The sequence below is a fragment of the Neurospora tetraspora genome, assembly GCF_033439725.1.
Source record: "Neurospora tetraspora strain CBS 560.94 chromosome Unknown B0H65scaffold_2, whole genome shotgun sequence".
NCBI classification, from domain to species: Eukaryota; Fungi; Ascomycota; class Sordariomycetes; order Sordariales; family Sordariaceae; genus Neurospora; species Neurospora tetraspora.
In genome coordinates this window covers 2,005,925-2,023,622 of record NW_026944384.1, presented here as the reverse complement: position 1 = coordinate 2,023,622, position 17,698 = coordinate 2,005,925, and the positions used below count along the sequence as shown (strand labels likewise).

The following is a 17,698-nucleotide window of genomic DNA, read 5'->3' as shown; positions in this document are numbered from 1 at the left end:
TTCGTTGTTTTCATTCACGACGTACTTAAAGAGTGCGTGCGGGTGTGTGCAACAGTGAATGGGTTTGGGACTCTCCGTGTGGTAACTAGATTGACTCTTGCCGGCTATTTTCTCGCTCAGTCGTGCCTTCCACCCCCATCCTGGCAAGACAGAGGAAACCCGCATAGCCAGCAGGCACATACAAGGAAGGAGCACAAACAGGGGCATATAAGGGAATCACTCATCACCTCTTGTCAACAAGCAGAAAACAACCTTACTGGTGTATCGGTTAACATGGCGGATTCTCAATCTTGGTTGATCAAGTTTCCGCAGCGCAGGGTTCAACTCCCTGGTAGGGTAAACTTTTTACCTTTTTTTCGTCTTGTTCTTTGTAACTTGCTTCTTCTCAATGTTGGATTCTGCAATGGGGAGTTGGGATCGATGGTCATTTCAAGGGAACTTCAATTCATGTGACAACAAAACCTCAGATTGTTCACCAAGGTAATCCATCCAGCATTCTCGTCGGCCAAGTTTCTCCCTTTTTCTTTTTTTCTTTATTTCTTCCTTCTGATTTGCCCTGGATCTAACCGACCCAGTCAGTCACTGTGACGTGGGAGGTAGACGGGCAGACATGTCGCGCAATCACCGATCTCGTTGACCACCTTGCAAGTGACACACTATTTGATGAACTCGAAGTTGACAAGGTGAGGCTTCTGGACAATTTCGATGTCAGAGAACCCATTTATCGGTATCCCGAATCCGGTAGGTAGTACCAATACTTTAAAGCCACTCTATAGCCACTTACTAACCAAGGGCGCCTCAATATCCATGTGCGGTAGAAAAGTACCGGTGGCGGGAGCTCTTGCCTCGCATGTGACAGTCTTCTAGAAAGCCCAGATTCGTCATGAGAGGCTGTTGTTGATCTCGTGAGGTCCTAGATTCCGATGGAGGGGAAGAGGCCGCGGAGGTCCCGAGCTGGAAGTGAAAACTGGAAAGTGAACTTGGCGGATGTAGCAGACTTTTGGACTTGTTCGCCACGGATCAACTGCTCTGTATGTCAAAAGCAAGTTCATAGCAGAACGGTCAACGTAGGGTGACCCGTCGAGGAGTGTTGTTCTCAGCCCTACGAGAAACGGGACGGATGTCGTCTGGTGTGGGGAGGAAAGGGATCCGCAATGTGGGGCCAGGGTCAGCAGTGCGCACAGACCACCACGCTCGCTACACATCGTGTTCTGTCGCCCGCCGTAGACATTTCAGCACCCCAGATGAGGGGTTTCGATCTGTTGTCCCCCTCTTCACCAAGCACTGCATCTTCAAAGCTGACAAGGCGTCCATCCGGGTTGAAAAACGAATATCACAACATAGCCTCAAACCATGCCGAATATGTGGTGATGAGACGATAATCGTCTGGTTTCCGACCTCCTCACAAGACCTCGCGCCATTCGGAGCGCCCCTTTTCTTCCACGTTCGTGTCCATCGTTGCTCAAAAGGCCCAAACATTCCTTTCGCTCGCCAGTCGCCTCCGTTGTCACTCACTGTCACACACATCCTGCCGTCTAATTTCAGAGACAACGCTGTCAGCTCTGCATGGTCACCCTCTTCTCAACTGCGACTTCAGGGCCCCGACCGAACGTGGTTAACACGGAAATAGCAAACCGTCCAGAATAGGTACAACAACAACAACAACAACAGCTGTACCACTCTCGCTTTGTTCGCTCTTTTTCGTCCATCAGTGCAAGCAAGCAAGCCCCCGGCCCGATTACCCACCACAATGGCGCCGGAGAGGAGCAGAGGCAGACAGGTCTAACTACGACGATGTGAAGTGAAAGAGAGTCTTAGTGCATACATATCACACACACACTGATGACTAGACCTACATTATTGGTATGCATTTCAGTCTCACTAACGGTCGATAGTGCCACCTGCGTTACCTCAGCTATTGCCCTGTCAAGGAACGTTCGATCCGGTCAATAAATCCAAAGCTGGCTCGGTATTGGCACCCATCCATCCATCAGTTCGGGCTTTATCTGTCATAGCAGCTTCATCAGTGGTTGTGTGGAGCTCCTCGTGTGGACATCTAGAGTCACATCAGAACATCTGCTTCGGGCCATCCCATGCGGCTGGAAAAATAGTCGAAAAAACATTGCTCTTATCGGCAATACAAGTGGTAGTGAGACCAATCAACAGCCGCCGTCGTAATGGCGTTGCGTCCCTCGTCGTTCGGCTCGGCATCTCGGCTGAGCTTGGCGTTCGAGATGGGTGGTGTTCGTGATGGTGGTGGTTGAACTATCTACAGTATCAACAGGGTCGTCTCGCTCGCGACCTATCCCACACTGTGTCGATGCACAGCAATCCGCCTTAAACCCATTCGGCTGCACATGCAGTCGTTGTTCGACTTCGTGATAATACGAGAAAAGCGACAAGGCCTTCAAAGAACCAATTAGGATCGCTCGAGATCCTGGACAGAAGACGTTGTGTGTGTGTGTCGATGGAAAGCTGATGCAGGGGTCAGCCAATTCCCAACCAGCGTTGCGATTCCCCGGGTCCAGGTTCCAGGCCACCCTTCCGTTATCCTTGCCCCCATGTTGGTCTGTACCATCTTCGCCTTGTGATCCCTCTTGTACAGGTGAAAATAGGTCGCAGTGCGCAATCATGGACGCAGTAATAGAATAGCCTCTCTCTCTCCTCTCGAGAAGGAAGGAGGTCTGTTATCTATCTGCTGCTGTCCGTCCAGCTGGCTTGAATACGATCGAGTCTCCTTCCCCGGTTGTATCTTGTCGTGTTGTCGTCGAGTTTAGCGATACGAGGCGCATAATATCCCGATACCACCTTGTTTTTTTCTTATTCTTCTCGCCTCCTCTTGCAGACGCCTCAAAGCCAAAGCAGTCATCACTCGTTATTTCCACAGTCAAACTGCAGCTGTTAAGCTCTGTCTGGGCCGCTTTCCCTTCCGACAATCCGGCGTCCGTCAGCACATTCGTTCTCGACCGTTGTTATCGTACATACGGTACTGCTGTCAGATCTGATGTTCTGAACCGTTTCCCGATCTCGCCGCAAGCCTCACAGACGCCGCACACGCCCATCATGAGATACGCATACCCTGGCCTGGCCGGCCTGCTTTCGCTGGCGGCTAGGACTGGAGCCGACCCAACATGGCCCGCCGCCACGGACGAGATGGAGGAGATTGTGTACCAACTCCAGGGGTTCAAGGGCAGGGTCTTCAATGATGTTATTACGCCTTGCAACAATGAGGCCGCTGGACCTGGAAGGGTGACGGCGTCGGAGTGGTTGCGGGTGGGATTCCAGTATGTGTTTTTTTTTCTGATATCCAGTGATGAGGGTAGAAAACAGGGCCAGGTCAAAATTCCGGATGGCGGTAAGGAAGGTCAAAGGAATGGACAGATTACCTCGTGGGAAATCATACGGAACTGAACATCTGTTCGACTTCGACAGATGAATATAGTCCGCGCAAAATGCTAACTTCACCAGCGACATGTCCACCCACAACCGCGTCTTCGGCACCGGCGGACTCGACGCCTCCCTCCAATTCGAGCTCACAAACGGCGAGAACACCGGACCGGGCCACAACACCACCCTCAAGTTCTTGGCCAACTACTACTCATCCCAATCGACCATGGCGGACCTGATTGCCGCCGGCGTCTACGCTTCTGTCCGATCTTGCGGAGGCCCCATCATCCCCCTTAGACTCGGGAGGAAAGACGCAACATCCAGTGGCAGCACCGGCGTGCCGCAACCCCAGAACTCGGCCGAGACGTTTAGGCAACAATTCGACCGCATGGGGTTCAGCACCGAAGAAATGATCCAGGTGACGGCTTGCGGACATACCCTCGGCGGTGTCCACACGGAGGAGTTTCCCGAGATTGTGCCCGCCGGTACGGGAACTAACGGCCAGAAGCCTCTTGATACCACTGATGCTACGTTTGATAACAAGGTTGTGACCGAGTACATCTCTGGGACAACGCAGAATCCGTTGGTGGTTGGGCCTGCTGTTGCGGTGAACAGACACTCGGATTTCAAGGTGTTCAACATTGATGGGAATACCACGATGAACGGGTTGACGTCTGCTTCGACTTTTAGGGACGTTTGCAAGACTGTTCTTCAGAAGATGATTGATACTGTGCCCTCGGGGGTGACGCTGACGGACCCCATTGCCCCTTATGCGGTTAAGCCTGTGGATATGCAGTTGACCTTGAATTCGGGAGGTTCCAGTTTTCTCCTGACTGGGTACATCAGAGTTCGCACGACGAATCGGGCCTCTGGTGCCATCAAGAATGTCAAGATGACTTGGAAGGATAGGAATGGCGGTTGTGCTTCCGGGTCGTGCTCATACACCGCCACCGTACAAGGAGCTGGTACCGGGTTTGATGATACTTTTGAGGTATGCCCCTTTGGCACTCGAACTCTAACTCATCGCAACTGACCAGGGACATAGTTCTTCCCTATCTCAACCAACATCCCCGCTTCCTCGGGCATTTCTTCCTTCACAGTCACCGTCAACCTCAACGACGGCACCAGCGAGTCGTACGACAACAACGGAAACTCCTACCCCTTGTCAGATGCCATCATCCTCCAAAAACCCCAGAGCTGTCTTCTTCAAAGCTCTGGTGCACTCACCGTTTCTGCGCTTGTAAGCTCCCCCTCCTCCTTCTCGCCTTCAAGACTCGCCTCCGCTGACTAACAAAATAGGTCCGCAACGACATCACCACAACTCCCTCGCTAGGCATCTCCTACCTCACACCCCGCGGCGTCGTCCGCAACGGCAACCCGGTCCCCATCCTCAGCAGCACCACCGTCGCCATGACAAAAGGCGACTGCATCGGCCCTTACACCTTCTACTCCGCCAGCTACACCATCACAGGTGGTCTGAGTTACGCCGCCAAGCTCAGCGTCACCGCAGGCTCCAACTCCGATAGCTTCAACAAGGCCAGCGATCTATCAGGCAGCTGCGCTACCTTTTCTGGAACTGCGTCCTGCACCACGCCTGGTAGTGGTGGCGGTGGTGGTAACGGGCCAGACGCCTCTTCCACTGTTGCCAGCACTGTTGCGCCGAGCTCGTCCGCAGCCGAGCCATCATCTACCAGCAGCGTAGTCAAGGTTATCAGCTCCAGCGACATCACCAGCTCTAGCGACATCACCAGCTCTACCACCACCGTTGTTTCATCCACCACCACCTCCTCCTCAGCTCCCACGGCCACCGGCCCAGCAAGGAAACAAACAGTCGCCGGCTACACCCGCCTCCGCTGCGTAACCGAAGGCTCCGGCGTGCGCGCCCTAACCGGCGCCTCCTTCGCCTACGACACCATGACGCTCGAGTCGTGCGCGGCCAACTGCACCGCCGCAGGTAACTTCGCTTACTTCGGCACCGAATACTCGCGCGAATGTTATTGCGGCAACACCCTGGCAGCTAGCAGCTCCGAGGCGCCCGATAGCGAGTGTAACATGTTGTGTGCTGGTGACGCGACGGAGTATTGCGGGGCGGGGAATAGGCTGGAGTTGTACTCGAAGCCTGGGACGGGGGGAACGAGTACTGCTAGTGCAGCACAGCCAACGGCTACCCTGGGAAGAAAGGACACGGTGGGCGATTACGTCTTTGTCGGATGCCAGACTGAAGCTACTCAAGGCGGTAGGGCGCTGGAGGGCAAGTCCTGGGCTGATGATGGGATGACGCTGGAGGGGTGTGCGGAGGCTTGTAGTGGGTGGGAGTATTTTGGGGTGGAGTATGGGAGGGAGTGTGAGTATTTTTATTTCCCTCTCTCATTTTCTTCTGTTGTTCTGAGTTCGATGGTCGTGAGCCTGACTAACTGATGACACCATCTAGGCTACTGCGGCAACACCCTCCGTGGCGGCTCCGCTCCGGCTCCGCTGTCTGATTGCAGCTTCACTTGTGCCGGAACCCCTTACGAGTACTGCGGCGCTGGAAATCGACTTGAGCTTTATCGGTTGGCGAGTGCTAGTTCGTCATCGAAGGCGAGGAGGTCTCGTGGGGAGAGAGGACGGAGGTTATAATAATGTCTTCAGTTAGGATCGGGATGGATGGATGATACGGATGGGATACACACATGACTGGGCTCTTGGACTATATACAACGGAACAGGTCGATCTTTTGAATGACGTTGAATGGTCGGTTGACTGAAGCTTAAGGAGGTAACTAACTGGGTTTGCTATCCGAACAAGGCTTCAAGATACAGTAGGCCATAATGATGATGATGATGATGATGGGAACAATTCAAAGTTTGCTCAAAACCATCCAGCTCCTGCCAACAGAGGCAACCAAACCACCTACACCAACTGCACCTTCCTTACCTATCCTTGTGCCTGCCCGTGACTCTTCCCCGGCTTCATTCTACGCGTAGCTCCCCTCCCATCCCAAATACCCCTTCCTTCCTGGTAGGTAGTCCAGTCAAGCAGACCCACTGGAGTCCAACCCGGGTCACTCCGAGTTGTTACTCTTCTTTGGGATTCACCCCTCGACTGGCAACGAGAGTACCTTACTCAACCGATTTACCAACCGCGCGTTTTTCGGTTCGTTGCTGGTTGTTGATTCGAGACTACACAGAGAGATTGGGTCACAACTGAAGGATAAAGATGGAAGTGAAGGCTGTTCAGGGAAGGCACGGTGACGCGGGGACAGTTCTTAGTTTCCCTTGCTATCTGAGTGGTGTCGGACACTGCCGGGTGTAGAGGTAGGTTGCCGTTAAGGAAGGAACCTGTCCGGACAGAAGGAAAGAAGGTGCGGAGGGGAGGGCTTTGGGAGGAGGGGACGTTCGGAAGGGGGCCGGGTGGAGCCTGGCAGTAGGAGGCAGTACCGTACCTGCCCTGGTTGGTCTTTCTTCATCGGGACGGGAACAGATTGCAGGTCGCGCAAGGAAGCACCGACTGAGGAGACACTTGCTGAGTGCTCCCGTCATTTACTGTTTGGGTTCTGAGGGCAGGGACGACTGAGCAGTGTTGAGAAGATATCTTTGTTTCTTGGAGGTGTGTGATGGAAATGACGCCTGATACCAAGATTTTGTGTCATCAATGGTAATTCATCAGTGCGCGTCTGGTCAGGATGAAGTTCATCCGTTCTTATCGTGTTTCAAGATGTAGCATAGCGGTTGATCATTTAATTTTTGGTATCATCCTGGTCTTGTTGTCTAGCTCTGCGCAGCTCTGGCTTATGCGTGTTCTTTATATCGTCACAGGAGCACGGATTCAACTCATAGTCGAGTAGTACGAGTTGTAGTAGTGGTAAAGTTTTTAAATATTTAAAAAGCTAGCAATAAACCCCCCAGCCGAAGAATGCTGTTTTGTACGCCGGACAGGTTTGTGTTTCACCTGCCTGTCCTCAGACAGAAACATAAAAACCCAAGCAACCACCCTTCGTTCGCCGCCGTCCGTTGTCGCCGAATATCAAACTAAAAACTGACATCCACCTGACCTAAAACCGACACAAAAGTTTGTCCGACGCCTGTCTTGCTTTGTCCTAGTTCCTGTTCCGTAATCGCCTTCCGTCCGTCCGCCCGTGGGTATGTATATGTGTGTGTGAGCGTACCATACGTCCGTCCATTGCATATGCGTTCCGTCGTCCTTCCTCGGGTGTTGTCTTGGGTATTCTTTCCTCCTTTCCTAGAGTAGTAAAAAGAAAGTCGTAAACCGACATATGCATGGCTCTTCTTCTTCTTCCTCTCTCTTTGTTTGTGGTCTGTGTATTGTAACAATATGTGTAATATGAATGTATGAATGGTAAGGTTTCGTTTATGATTTGATAATGATAATGAAAATGGATGGGGGATATCTGAATGCGAAGATGTGAAAAGACCAAGAGAGCTCCGGGGGTATTTGTTGACAGTAGAGAGAAAGTAAGAAAAGTAGAAAAATCCCTTTAACAATGCATGTAATGATGAGAGGGGTGACCTTTGCCCAAGCGACGAGGTCGAGAAAGAAGAAAACCCATCAGATAGGGAAAGAACACGCAGCATGGATGTGTGAGGATCAGACAGGATAGGAGAGATCAAAGGAACGGACGGCACATGACATGATGCCCATAGCCCCATATGTCCCAAACGCTCTCCACCCAAATCAGGACCAGGGGTAATGACAAACTTCATGTGAAACCACCAGCATTTTCTGGGACTGCAGGAATGCAAACCTGCCCATGAACCCTGAAACGCCGATCATCCCTTCACATCAAGTTCGTTAACCCTTACCCACAAACCCCCTCGTCCGATTCATGCCGCTCACGTGTCTTCCCGTTCCCGTTCCGTTCCGTGTGCCATCCGGCATGCATTCCATCCCATCAAGGCAACCCGCCCTGACGTTTAAAAACCCGTTTCGTCCCGCCAATCTTGCCCATGTCGCCGAACTTTCCATCTGCACTAGCTGGCGAATCCGACACTTTACGGCTCATATTAGAGGCGCTCTGCACCTTGGCCTTCATGTCCTCCACCCACGCCTGGGCCTCCTCGCTCATTTCAATATTCTTCGTCCGCGGGCCTGCTAATCCAAGCACAATCTCCTCATCACCACGATGGCTGAGGCGGGAGCTTGAGCGAGAGCGAGTCGAAATCGAGCGGGAGCGGGCTGCTGCTGATGGGGGTCTTGGCGATGATGCGCCAGTCGCTTTACCCGCCGGGATGAAGGGCGTCTTAGGAGTCGCTTTGGGTGTTTCGGCGTTCTCCTCGCGTGCCTCCGCAGGCTTTCTAGTCTTGCGGACGTTCAAGGGAGTATCGGGAGGGGATTGTCGATCCTGGTTAGACCGTCTGGATGGCGGCCGAGTGGGTGAGCTAGAGCCACCGGCCACTGTGACACGAGGCAGATTGACCTCCACCTTGCCATCTAGCACGACGTTTCGGCGATGGTGACTGGCGAAAACCCTAAGATACTCGCCCAAATCGGCCCATCCACCACCTACTCGTACCATGACCCGTTCGCCATGCTCGCCAACGCATCTGATGAACAGCTTGATAGGGGCATCACCGTTGTTCCTCGTAAGGTGGTAAATCTTGATATCACGATGACTGCCGCGGTGGCGTTGTCGGGAACTGCGGGAAGGCGCCGGGGCAAGAGTAAAGGAAGGTGTCCCGGCACGGGAGGACAAGGTAGACCTCGTCGACAAGCTGGACTGGCTCCGGTTTCGCAGCTCCGGCTTGGATGCCTTCCTGTTTAGCGCAGTGAAATCGGGAGGATTCAAATTAATCGGCGAGGGTTCAGAGGTGAGGCGGATCTTAGCCGGCACAGACTCCAAAATCTCACTAATTTGCTGCTGGAGCTGGTCCAACTTTTCTTCCGAATTTCCGGCACTAGACTTGGATAGGCTTCCGTCTTCATTAATAGCCGATGACTCGAAATTCGACTGGTCAAAGTCTGGCAACTCCGCCACAGTTGGCATGTCGTTAAATCCGCGCGACTGTGATCTGAGCCTCGACATTGATCTGCTGAAGCGCGGAGGAGAGCTTGGAGGGCTGACATCGCGTGAAAGACTGCCTTCAAGATCCTTACTCCGTCTTCGAGAGCGATCCGGAGTCTCCTGTTCGAGTCCACGATTTCCAAACACAATGGTTGAAGTGGTGGAGAAGTTGCTACCGCGTCTCGAGCGGGGGAAACTAGGGAGATCATGCTCGAGGCTATCATCGAAGTCGAAGTCTGAGTCGAAGGGGTCTAGTTCAAAATATTCACCATCGGATGTCGCATAGCTCAGGCTGGAGGAATGAGGCCTGGAGCCCTTCACACTGGCAACAATATTAGGAGAGGGCATCATCCCTCTTACCGGAGCTTCGTCGATATCAGATCCGTCAAATCCGCCTAGAGCACGATCTTCTGCGGGTAGGCGCTCTTCACTGGTTTCTGGGGCTGCAGTTTCGTCCACAAAGGTCCAAGAGTCATTTTCTCCTTTCTCGGCGTCATTCTCGTCGATTCCGTCCAGAGGAACATGGACTTTGATTAGGGGAGGGACATCGACGTTCATAGCCTTGGTATTAGCTGTCGAATAATCGCTTTGTTGGTCCTGGTCGGTTGAAGTAGCTGCACCGTTTGTGGCTGCAATGTTCGTCTGTTGTTGTTTCCGTTCATCCAAGCCCAGCTTGGCGGTAGTATCGCTATTAGTTGGCGCAACAATCTTCAAGTCTGCTTGCTTGATCTTGAGCTCGCAGGCAGCAACCCATTCGCCATATTGCTTCTCTAGAGACTCTACTCGGTCCAGCCATTCGTCAGGAAGAGTGTATTCCCATCCTTCTAGATTATCAAGCATGACGTCTAGGTCGCGACCGGCCTTTGCGACTTTCTTCTCCAGTACCGACTTCATCACGTTGAACTCGGCCCATGACAGCGGCGAAGGCGGCCTATTCGGTATCGCGCGAGCATTGGCATCCAACCCAGCTACATTCCGTCCAGATTGAAGAGCAATTTCTCCATCAGCGAGAGTATCCAAGAAGGCGGGAACCCTCTTCAGAACAAGCAATCGAATGCTCCAGGAGTTTAGGAGTCTGCTAAGACGAGCCAAATTCGGTAGGGTTTGCATGATAGTGGCCGTAAGAAATGCTGTAAGGTCGTCCATGTGGGCATAGCTGGGGAGAGGTCGGTTTGAGCCCAAGATCGGAGAGCCGGAGGTTGGTAGCGGGACAATATGGTTGCGCAGGACATGGTTCTTGATTTCCTCGATATCGATCTCCTCCATGCCCTTGTATATTTCGTCCACGCGCTTCTCATACTTGGCAACCTCGGCAGCAGGCAGGCTGCCACAGTATAGCTTGTCGGAGAGCTGGGATCCCGATTCAAACTTCCTTCTCTTCAAGTCGGGCACCTGAAAGCCGGCAGAGCTCGCGCTGGACGGCCAGGGCCACGATGAGAGCTCATCGAGCCATTCCTGGATTTCGTTGCTAGCAATGGCGGCTCGGAGAGCAAAGGCCTTCTCGGTTGGGGAGGCGGAAGCCATGCATGCCCTGAAATCCCCCGTAGGGTTCCGTATGGTATCGAGTGCGGTGCGCGGAGTGAGGTTGGACAAGAGGTCGTCGTTTTCGCGGTACTGCCGGGGAGGCGATCCGGTAGGGGATCGCGGGGGGCGACTACGTGGGGTGACGACCGCGAGGGCGTAGGAGAGGTTGGGCGAGGAGGAGGGGGATCTGGTCATGGTATTCGGTGTTCGTTGTAGGTCTTGTTCTCATGGGCGTGTGGTATGTCCGGCTGGACGGGCGCATTACGGCGCTGTTTCGTATTATTCTATGAACCTGGGGATCTCGCAGATACGATGCTGTCGTCGGCTCCCATAGTCTAAACGAGGTCGAATCGGGGAGTGTCTCGTTGGGAGTCGGACACCGCCTAGAGCAATGTCGTCTTCCGCAGTCGGTTCGGGGGAGGAAGAAGCAGTCTGATATGGTCGGAGGGCTCGGAGATCGGATGAGATTAGGTATCGTGGGTGGTAGAGATATGTTGTAGGTAAAGGTACTAGTAGGTTATTGGAGTTGAATGGGCTGGCAGGCGGTCGCCGGTTACCGGTCGCCAGTCGCCAGTCGTAGGAATTAGAAAGCCAAAAGATCAGGCAGGTACGGCCGGATCTTGAGCTTATGAATCTGGTAACAACGGAAGGTGCGTAGTAGTAGCTCTTTCCGCGGCCGTGAACAATGGTGGTTGCACAGAAACAGGAAGTGTACCCGACCAGTCGCAAATCTGAAATTATGGAGGAGGTACTGAAGGAGGTACTGGAAGTATCGACAGCAATGCGACGGCCCGTAGTAGATGTAGGTAGGACAACAAACAAGCAACTTGACTTGTCGCAAACTGGCAATCAAGGCGGGGAATAGAGGTCCGAGGTACGCAACTGGTACGCAGGAGAACACGGAGAAGACGCAGGAGGGACTGCGCTAGAACGAGAATGCGTCAATGCGGTCGATCAGGTGGATGGCTCTAGGAGTAGCGTAAGGACGGCGGTACGCAGCATGTACGTAACAATGCAGAACAGCCGGCGGCGGGATTGGATCAAACGAATTGTATGGAAGGCGCAAAGGGGGCTCGTGAGAGGGCAAAGAAGGGCCGTGGTCCGTGGAGGGGAATTGAAACTACACTAGCGTAGGGAAAAACGAGTGAATGGCGGCAGCGCGCAGGAGGACAGAATCAAACGAATGGCAGCTCGATTCAGCGAGAATCCGAGCAGTAATTGGATGCAAGTCAGAACAAGTGGATGAGGCGGATCACGGATGATGGTCGAGCCATCAATGAGATGAACAAGATGGAACAAGTGTGGACTTTTTGGGACCTGAACCAAGACCGACCCAGACTGGCCAGACCCACACGCACCACTCCCAGGCCCGAGCCTCCTTTCGCTTAGGGCCCGATTGGGTTTAGTGATGCTATTCCAGACATTATCGAACGGCATATGGGAAGAGTTTGCGCCGTTTGATTCGCCGCTTTCAGCCCTCTGGTCCCCCGACATTTCAATCGCACCCTGTCCGATGGTCGTGTGGACGTGTGCTGTCCTGGACTCCTGGGAGACCTGGCTGTCTTCCGCCCCGGCCGGCTGCTCGCCCGCTGCGCGTTGCCGTTGCGATGGCTCGGTTGCGGGTGCGGTTCCAACGTCCCACCATATGAAAGAAGATTGCTCCCGGGGGGCTGCTGTTGGGTTCCGTCTGGAGCTGCCCAGTGCGACCTCGGCGATGCCCTCCACGGGTGCCACGCCATGAGGGACCTGATGGATGCCCGCGCCATCATCCTTGGGACTCCGTCCTTGGGATGGCCGACGACGGGGAAACCGTTCAGCTTTGCGTGCGGCGCCTCGGGACTCCAGGACGCCAGGAACAGGGGGAGCAGGGACAGGCCAATGTCCGACAGGGGCAGAACAGGAGCGAGCAGGGGTGACACGGTCATCATAATGGACTGCTAACACCATTCAGGACTAACTCACGATGGCCACGGCTCCAGTCCCTACCTGTTCCTGGATCCGGCTGGCCTGTGAGTGTCGAGTGTGTGTGGGGAAATGTACGCTGCTGTCATCACTGCCCGCGGAGCCCATCTTTTGCCAGGACAAGACTGGACCGCCAAAGCAAGGCATCGCCGTCCGGCTCTGTCCCGTCACATGCTGGCTGTGATGAGGCCGCAATCTGACCACCACGCCGATACGATCCCGATCCGACCACGCCGGCCTTTGTGCCTCTCTTCCGTTCGCGTCGCTTGTGCCAGCAAACCACCAACACAGCCGCAGTGCCGCAGTGCCGCAGTGCCGCGCTGCTGAAAATCTCAATGGCGCTTGGCGAGGCTCTTATGCGCGAAATCGTGTCAAAGTCTTGGGTGCCTTAGCATGAGGATGATGCAACTCCACCTCGTTGAAACCCCGATTCTCAATTGTTCAGGCTGCGGTAAGGCTCCGTGTCCGGACTCTGAAAATACAGGTTGAGGGGCAGCTTGTTTACTGGTCGGCCTGTTCCTGCACCTTTACTGCAGATGGTGACGTGGGATGGACACGGTTGGGCCTTCCCATCCAACCAACCTCACCCGGCCTCACTGCGGAAAAGGAAAGAACTCCAAGGCAGCCGCGGGTTATCTCTCGTCCAGCTTGGCAAAAGTTGCAAGAACCACCAACATTGGAGAAAAATCTTCACCATGACGGGATCACATCATCTCATTGCTCATGCTCTTCTGGTTCTTTCACCAGAAACAATTTTGGGCACATATCACTGCATGATCTCCCGCTCCCCCGCACGAGTCAAAGCCAGTGTTGGACATATCCCAGTTTTGTGATCAATATCATCTCTTTTTATTTCTCTCTCTGTTTCGCCAAGTTCTGGAATTACCATGGTCGAAGCTGTATCCGATTGCTCATTTTGGCATCTTTGTCTCATTGCCCTCCAGCCTCCAACAAAGCCTGTACTGATGCCCGATGTCATTGTCATTGTCCCATTATTTTCAATGCCCAGAGATCACGAATCAAATCCCCAAGTTCTCCTTTCAACGCCATTGTACCGTTTTTAAGTACCCATCATGATCACCCCGTTGCCTTCAACGGAGCAGGAATATCCCAAAAGAAAAGAAAGCACTAGAAGTCGAAAGCCATGACCAGTTCCTCCGCCCAGACGCCCCATCCCAATGCGAAAGAAAAAGGAAAGAAAGGAAGAAAATCCCTTAGCAAACAGCCGCGGGGGCAGCATTGCTGTTGCACGGTCCATCAAACATCCACTCGTCGTCGTTCTCGTGGCTCATGGTAAACGCTTCCATGAAATCGCCTTCTACGGCTTCGGGATCGAGGATGCTACCAAAGGCATCGTCGAAATAGTTGGCCATGGCGTCGTTGGTGTCACAGTCCATTGCGGTGGTTTGGACCTCCTCATACGCGGTCTTATCTACCGGAGGGGTCAAGCCTGCCGATGACATGTCCTCAACGTCAGTTTGCGGCGGCGTGCTGCCGCCACTGTCCACGTTCACCAGGACCAAAGCACCTGGGCCATGCCCTACCCCCGATACCATTGCATCTGCTTGGGGAGGACGATAAAAGGTGGTGTTGGTCGACTGGAAACATGAGCTGGTCTCAGGTGGTGGTGTTGGCTCCTTCTGTGGTCCTAGCTGGACCTGATGGCCAAGGTTTACCGGAGCTGCCTGAGGACCCTGAGGGCTGATAGCGGTGGCCTTGTGACGGGCCTCAACCCCCATCAAGAATCCGTGTGCGAACTCGGCCGCTGCGTACATGCCGCGCAGCTGGAGCAGCAGCTTCGCGCACACCTCAAAGTCCCGGCGTGCTTGCTGGCTGAGCTCAGGATCCGGAGATCGGCTATGCAGCAGGTGAACCGTCATGGCTGGCAGTGTCACCGTCACAGCCGTGGTGGGTAGGTACTTGGCCAGTCCGTGGCGCAAAAGGTCTTCTGCCATTCTCGTCACCATGGTAGCCGCGTGGTGCACCTTGCTCCGAGCCTGCTGAGCAATCAGGCTGGTCTGAGCAGATTGAGTAGCGGCCTGCTCCATGGTCAAGTAGTGCGGCCTGTGCAGCGCCGAGACGGTCGTGTGGTAGACCATGTGGAGGAGAGTACGGTGAACAGCCACTGGCTTGTCCTCCTCCGCAAGGGCCTCCGTCAGGAGTGGCCTGTATTGGCAGTCCTCAGGCAGCTGCAAACGCCAGCTCTCCAGCATCTGATCCACCTTCTGGACCTCCTGGATGTTGTTCAGGCTCTTGTTCGGGAACAGCATGGTGGTGCTCGACGTTGTTTGACCGGCTGGGAGACCACCGTCGTGATTGAGGACCGTGTATTGTGTCTTAATCATGTGGCAGATACCAACGCAAATGCGCGCTTTCTGGATGCACAACCGGGCAAGCTGTCTCTGCGTGGCGACGTTTCTGACAACAGCGCAGTTGGGCCCAAGCAGTTGGTTATCGGCCGGAAGCTCCACAATCTCAAAGTCGGATTCCTCCAACATGGGCACGTCAAAGTCCTCTTCCTTGATCCGGGTCGGCCGGCGCATTCCTAGCGCAATGAGGCGGTCGCGCATGAAGCAGCACCACCAGATCCGCTTCCACAGTTTCCTTTGTGCAGGCGGCATGGCCAAGTTCGCCGGATTGCGGTGGATGCCAATGGTGAGTCCCAATGAAATTGCAACTCCTATCCAGTGCCAAGTATCTTTCTGATCCTCCGGTGTTTCGTACCAGTAGGTCATGAGAAGCAGAGACTGAACAAGATCGAGACGGTCCTTTTCGACATCGAAATCGTATAGAACCCGAGTTCTCATGAACAACTCCTTCCGGGCGTTCCTACGGCTCCCTAGCCCGGCCGCGTCCAGATATTTTTGGTCTACAAAGTTAGACCCCGCAAACATAACGGCTTGGTAGAGGACCAGGCTGATTTGGCCCGATTGTCCGTTGGAGTGGATGGCGGTAAGGAACTGACGCAGTTCCAGAAGCGGCATGTAGGGATGGACATATTCAACATAAGCCTTGAGCATGGCATTTTGCACCTCAGGCGTCGGGATCGTAAAGGCTCCCTTGGCCATCATGTATTGCACATCGACTGCGTCCTTGGGCGGGAGAGGCTTGAAGAAGTTCGGAAGATGCGGAGAGACGGTCCGGTTGGGTTTCGGTTGGAGGTTTGGTTGTAAGAAAGGTTGTGGTGGGGGCGTCGAAATCGACGTAGGTGTTGGTAATGGGTTCACAACCGTCGCAGAAGAGTTGGTGAAGTTTCCGGGCATGGTCGTCATCAGCTGTGGGTTTTGCCAAAGACGCGCGCTGGCTTCGGGGAGACTTGGGTTGTTCCAGAGTCCTTGGGTTTGTGCCGCTTGGGCGTCTGTCACAACGTGATTCGGTCAGATGCGGCTCCTTTTCAACCGGGTTACTCGGGAAAGACTGATGACTTACAAAGTGGCTGCATCAGGGCATTTCCCATGGAAAGAGGGAGTCCAGCTCCATTCATCATCTGGAAACCAGCCATGAGCGAGGCATTGGCATGGGCAGCAAGCTGCTGGCTAGAGAGGATCGGCTGGTGACCGAGAGTCCTCGCGCCAAGTTCATCGCCCACAGCCGCAACTCCATTGGGAACTCCTTGTCCGGCCAACATGTTCTTCCTACACAGAGGAAAAGGGCAATGGCGTTAGCCACTGCTCGGGTTACTTGGTTCTGAAGATTGGGGAGGCATGGATGCCGAGGCACTCACTTGCGACGCCGACTCTCCATAACCACACATTCGACCCGATCCCATTTGCAGTTGTTACAAGGCAGACCGCCCTCGACAACATTGCAGCGTACTTTACGGTTCCGGCATGTCAAGCAGGCCCGAGCCGCACGTCTTTTTGCTGGCCTGGGGTTCTGGCTATCTGCGGGAGTGGCTTTTGATGGTCGCTTCTTGGAAGGTGTCGCGGCTTCGATCTTTGCGAGGGAACTCGGTTTCTCTTCGCATCCTGTCGACTCGTTTTCCGTCGATGGGCTCGGCGAGGGAGTGCACTGTGATCCTTCCCCGGAATCAGACATTTCGAAAAAAGGGCGAATTGGATGCTTTGGACGTTTTAGTATCGAAACTGAGCTGATAAAAAGGGTGAGTTATTCTTTGGTGAGATTATAGTCAACTCCGGAAGCAGGCTGATGTGTGTTGAGGTTGCTGGTAAGAGTGATACGGCTCGGTTTCCGACTAGGTTATGTCTCGATGGATGTTGGTAAGTCGTTACTTGCTTGATATTTGCTGTCTATTTATCCAGATCCACGTCGACGTTCACCTTGACGAATTCATCCAAGAGGAACCGGATTAGGAGGTGGGGGAGAGGATGTTTTATATTGTTCCCTTGAGCTGACGGTGTACTTGGTACATACACACCTCACACAGTCAAGGTCCCATATACTCGTACATATGGGGCATTAGAGGAGGCGCTAGAGAGCCTAGAATGGGGCCCCATGTCAACCCATCGAGGTATGGATCCGAGTTTTGGGAGCTGCTTCCTGGAAAGTTGGATGAGGCTCAAAGGTCAAACCCAGCCGCTAACAAGAAGCGTAACGAGTCGTGACAGCGGGAAACGCTGTCGATTTGCTGACCTGACACTTCCGCAACATAGAACGCCCGCTTGCAAGAAAGAAAGATGCCAACGCTGACCTTAAAAACAAAACGTCAACAGCTCTCGGAAAAAATACTTGAAGGTATTCGACACACAAAATCCAAGATCGTTTCCTAGGCAAAATAGTTGCCCCACCAATAGGTACCCCGGCAGACGCCCAGAGAGCTACGCTGCAGCGACGTACAGGAACGGGAGTCGCTCACATGCCTAT

The 17,698-nt window shown here is 53.8% G+C and overlaps 5 protein-coding genes and 1 non-coding gene across 6 annotated transcripts; 2 read left to right on the top strand and 4 right to left on the bottom strand.

Annotated features, from left to right (window-relative positions):
* Positions 1-250: 250 nt before the first annotated feature.
* On the top strand, positions 251-339 carry B0H65DRAFT_t137. Its single transcript has one exon. It is a non-coding gene; the product is annotated as a tRNA-Glu (tRNA).
* A 542-nt stretch (positions 340-881) lies between these two features.
* On the bottom strand, positions 882-1,205 carry B0H65DRAFT_439813 (uncharacterized protein; the record flags this gene model as incomplete). Its single annotated transcript, XM_062825445.1, has 1 exon — positions 882-1,205. One exon carries the CDS (start codon positions 1,203-1,205, stop codon positions 882-884), a length of 324 nt encoding a protein of 107 aa, XP_062684129.1.
* A 1,643-nt stretch (positions 1,206-2,848) lies between these two features.
* Positions 2,849-6,084, top strand: B0H65DRAFT_100163 (heme peroxidase). The gene is made up of 5 exons (XM_062820430.1): positions 2,849-3,284; positions 3,469-4,378; positions 4,433-4,627; positions 4,687-5,731; positions 5,819-6,084. Exons 1-5 carry the CDS (start codon positions 3,064-3,066, stop codon positions 6,004-6,006), a joined length of 2,559 nt encoding a protein of 852 aa, XP_062684128.1. The 5' UTR covers positions 2,849-3,063; the 3' UTR covers positions 6,007-6,084.
* Positions 6,085-7,219: 1,135 nt separating this feature from the next.
* On the bottom strand, positions 7,220-8,184 carry B0H65DRAFT_100147 (uncharacterized protein). Its single transcript, XM_062820429.1, has one exon. The coding sequence runs from the start codon at positions 8,088-8,090 to the stop codon at positions 7,398-7,400; it is 693 nt and encodes a 230-aa protein (XP_062684127.1). The 5' UTR covers positions 8,091-8,184; the 3' UTR covers positions 7,220-7,397.
* Positions 8,185-11,352, bottom strand: B0H65DRAFT_100146 (uncharacterized protein). Its single transcript, XM_062820428.1, has one exon. It carries the CDS (start codon positions 11,105-11,107, stop codon positions 8,279-8,281), a length of 2,829 nt encoding a protein of 942 aa, XP_062684126.1. The 5' UTR covers positions 11,108-11,352; the 3' UTR covers positions 8,185-8,278.
* Positions 11,353-14,088: 2,736 nt separating this feature from the next.
* B0H65DRAFT_420360 (fungal-specific transcription factor domain-containing protein) lies at positions 14,089-16,912 on the bottom strand (the record flags this gene model as incomplete). Its single annotated transcript, XM_062824270.1, has 3 exons — positions 14,089-16,232; positions 16,304-16,509; positions 16,599-16,912. 3 exons carry the CDS (start codon positions 16,910-16,912, stop codon positions 14,089-14,091), a joined length of 2,664 nt encoding a protein of 887 aa, XP_062684125.1.
* Between the last annotated feature and the right edge of the window lie 786 nt (positions 16,913-17,698).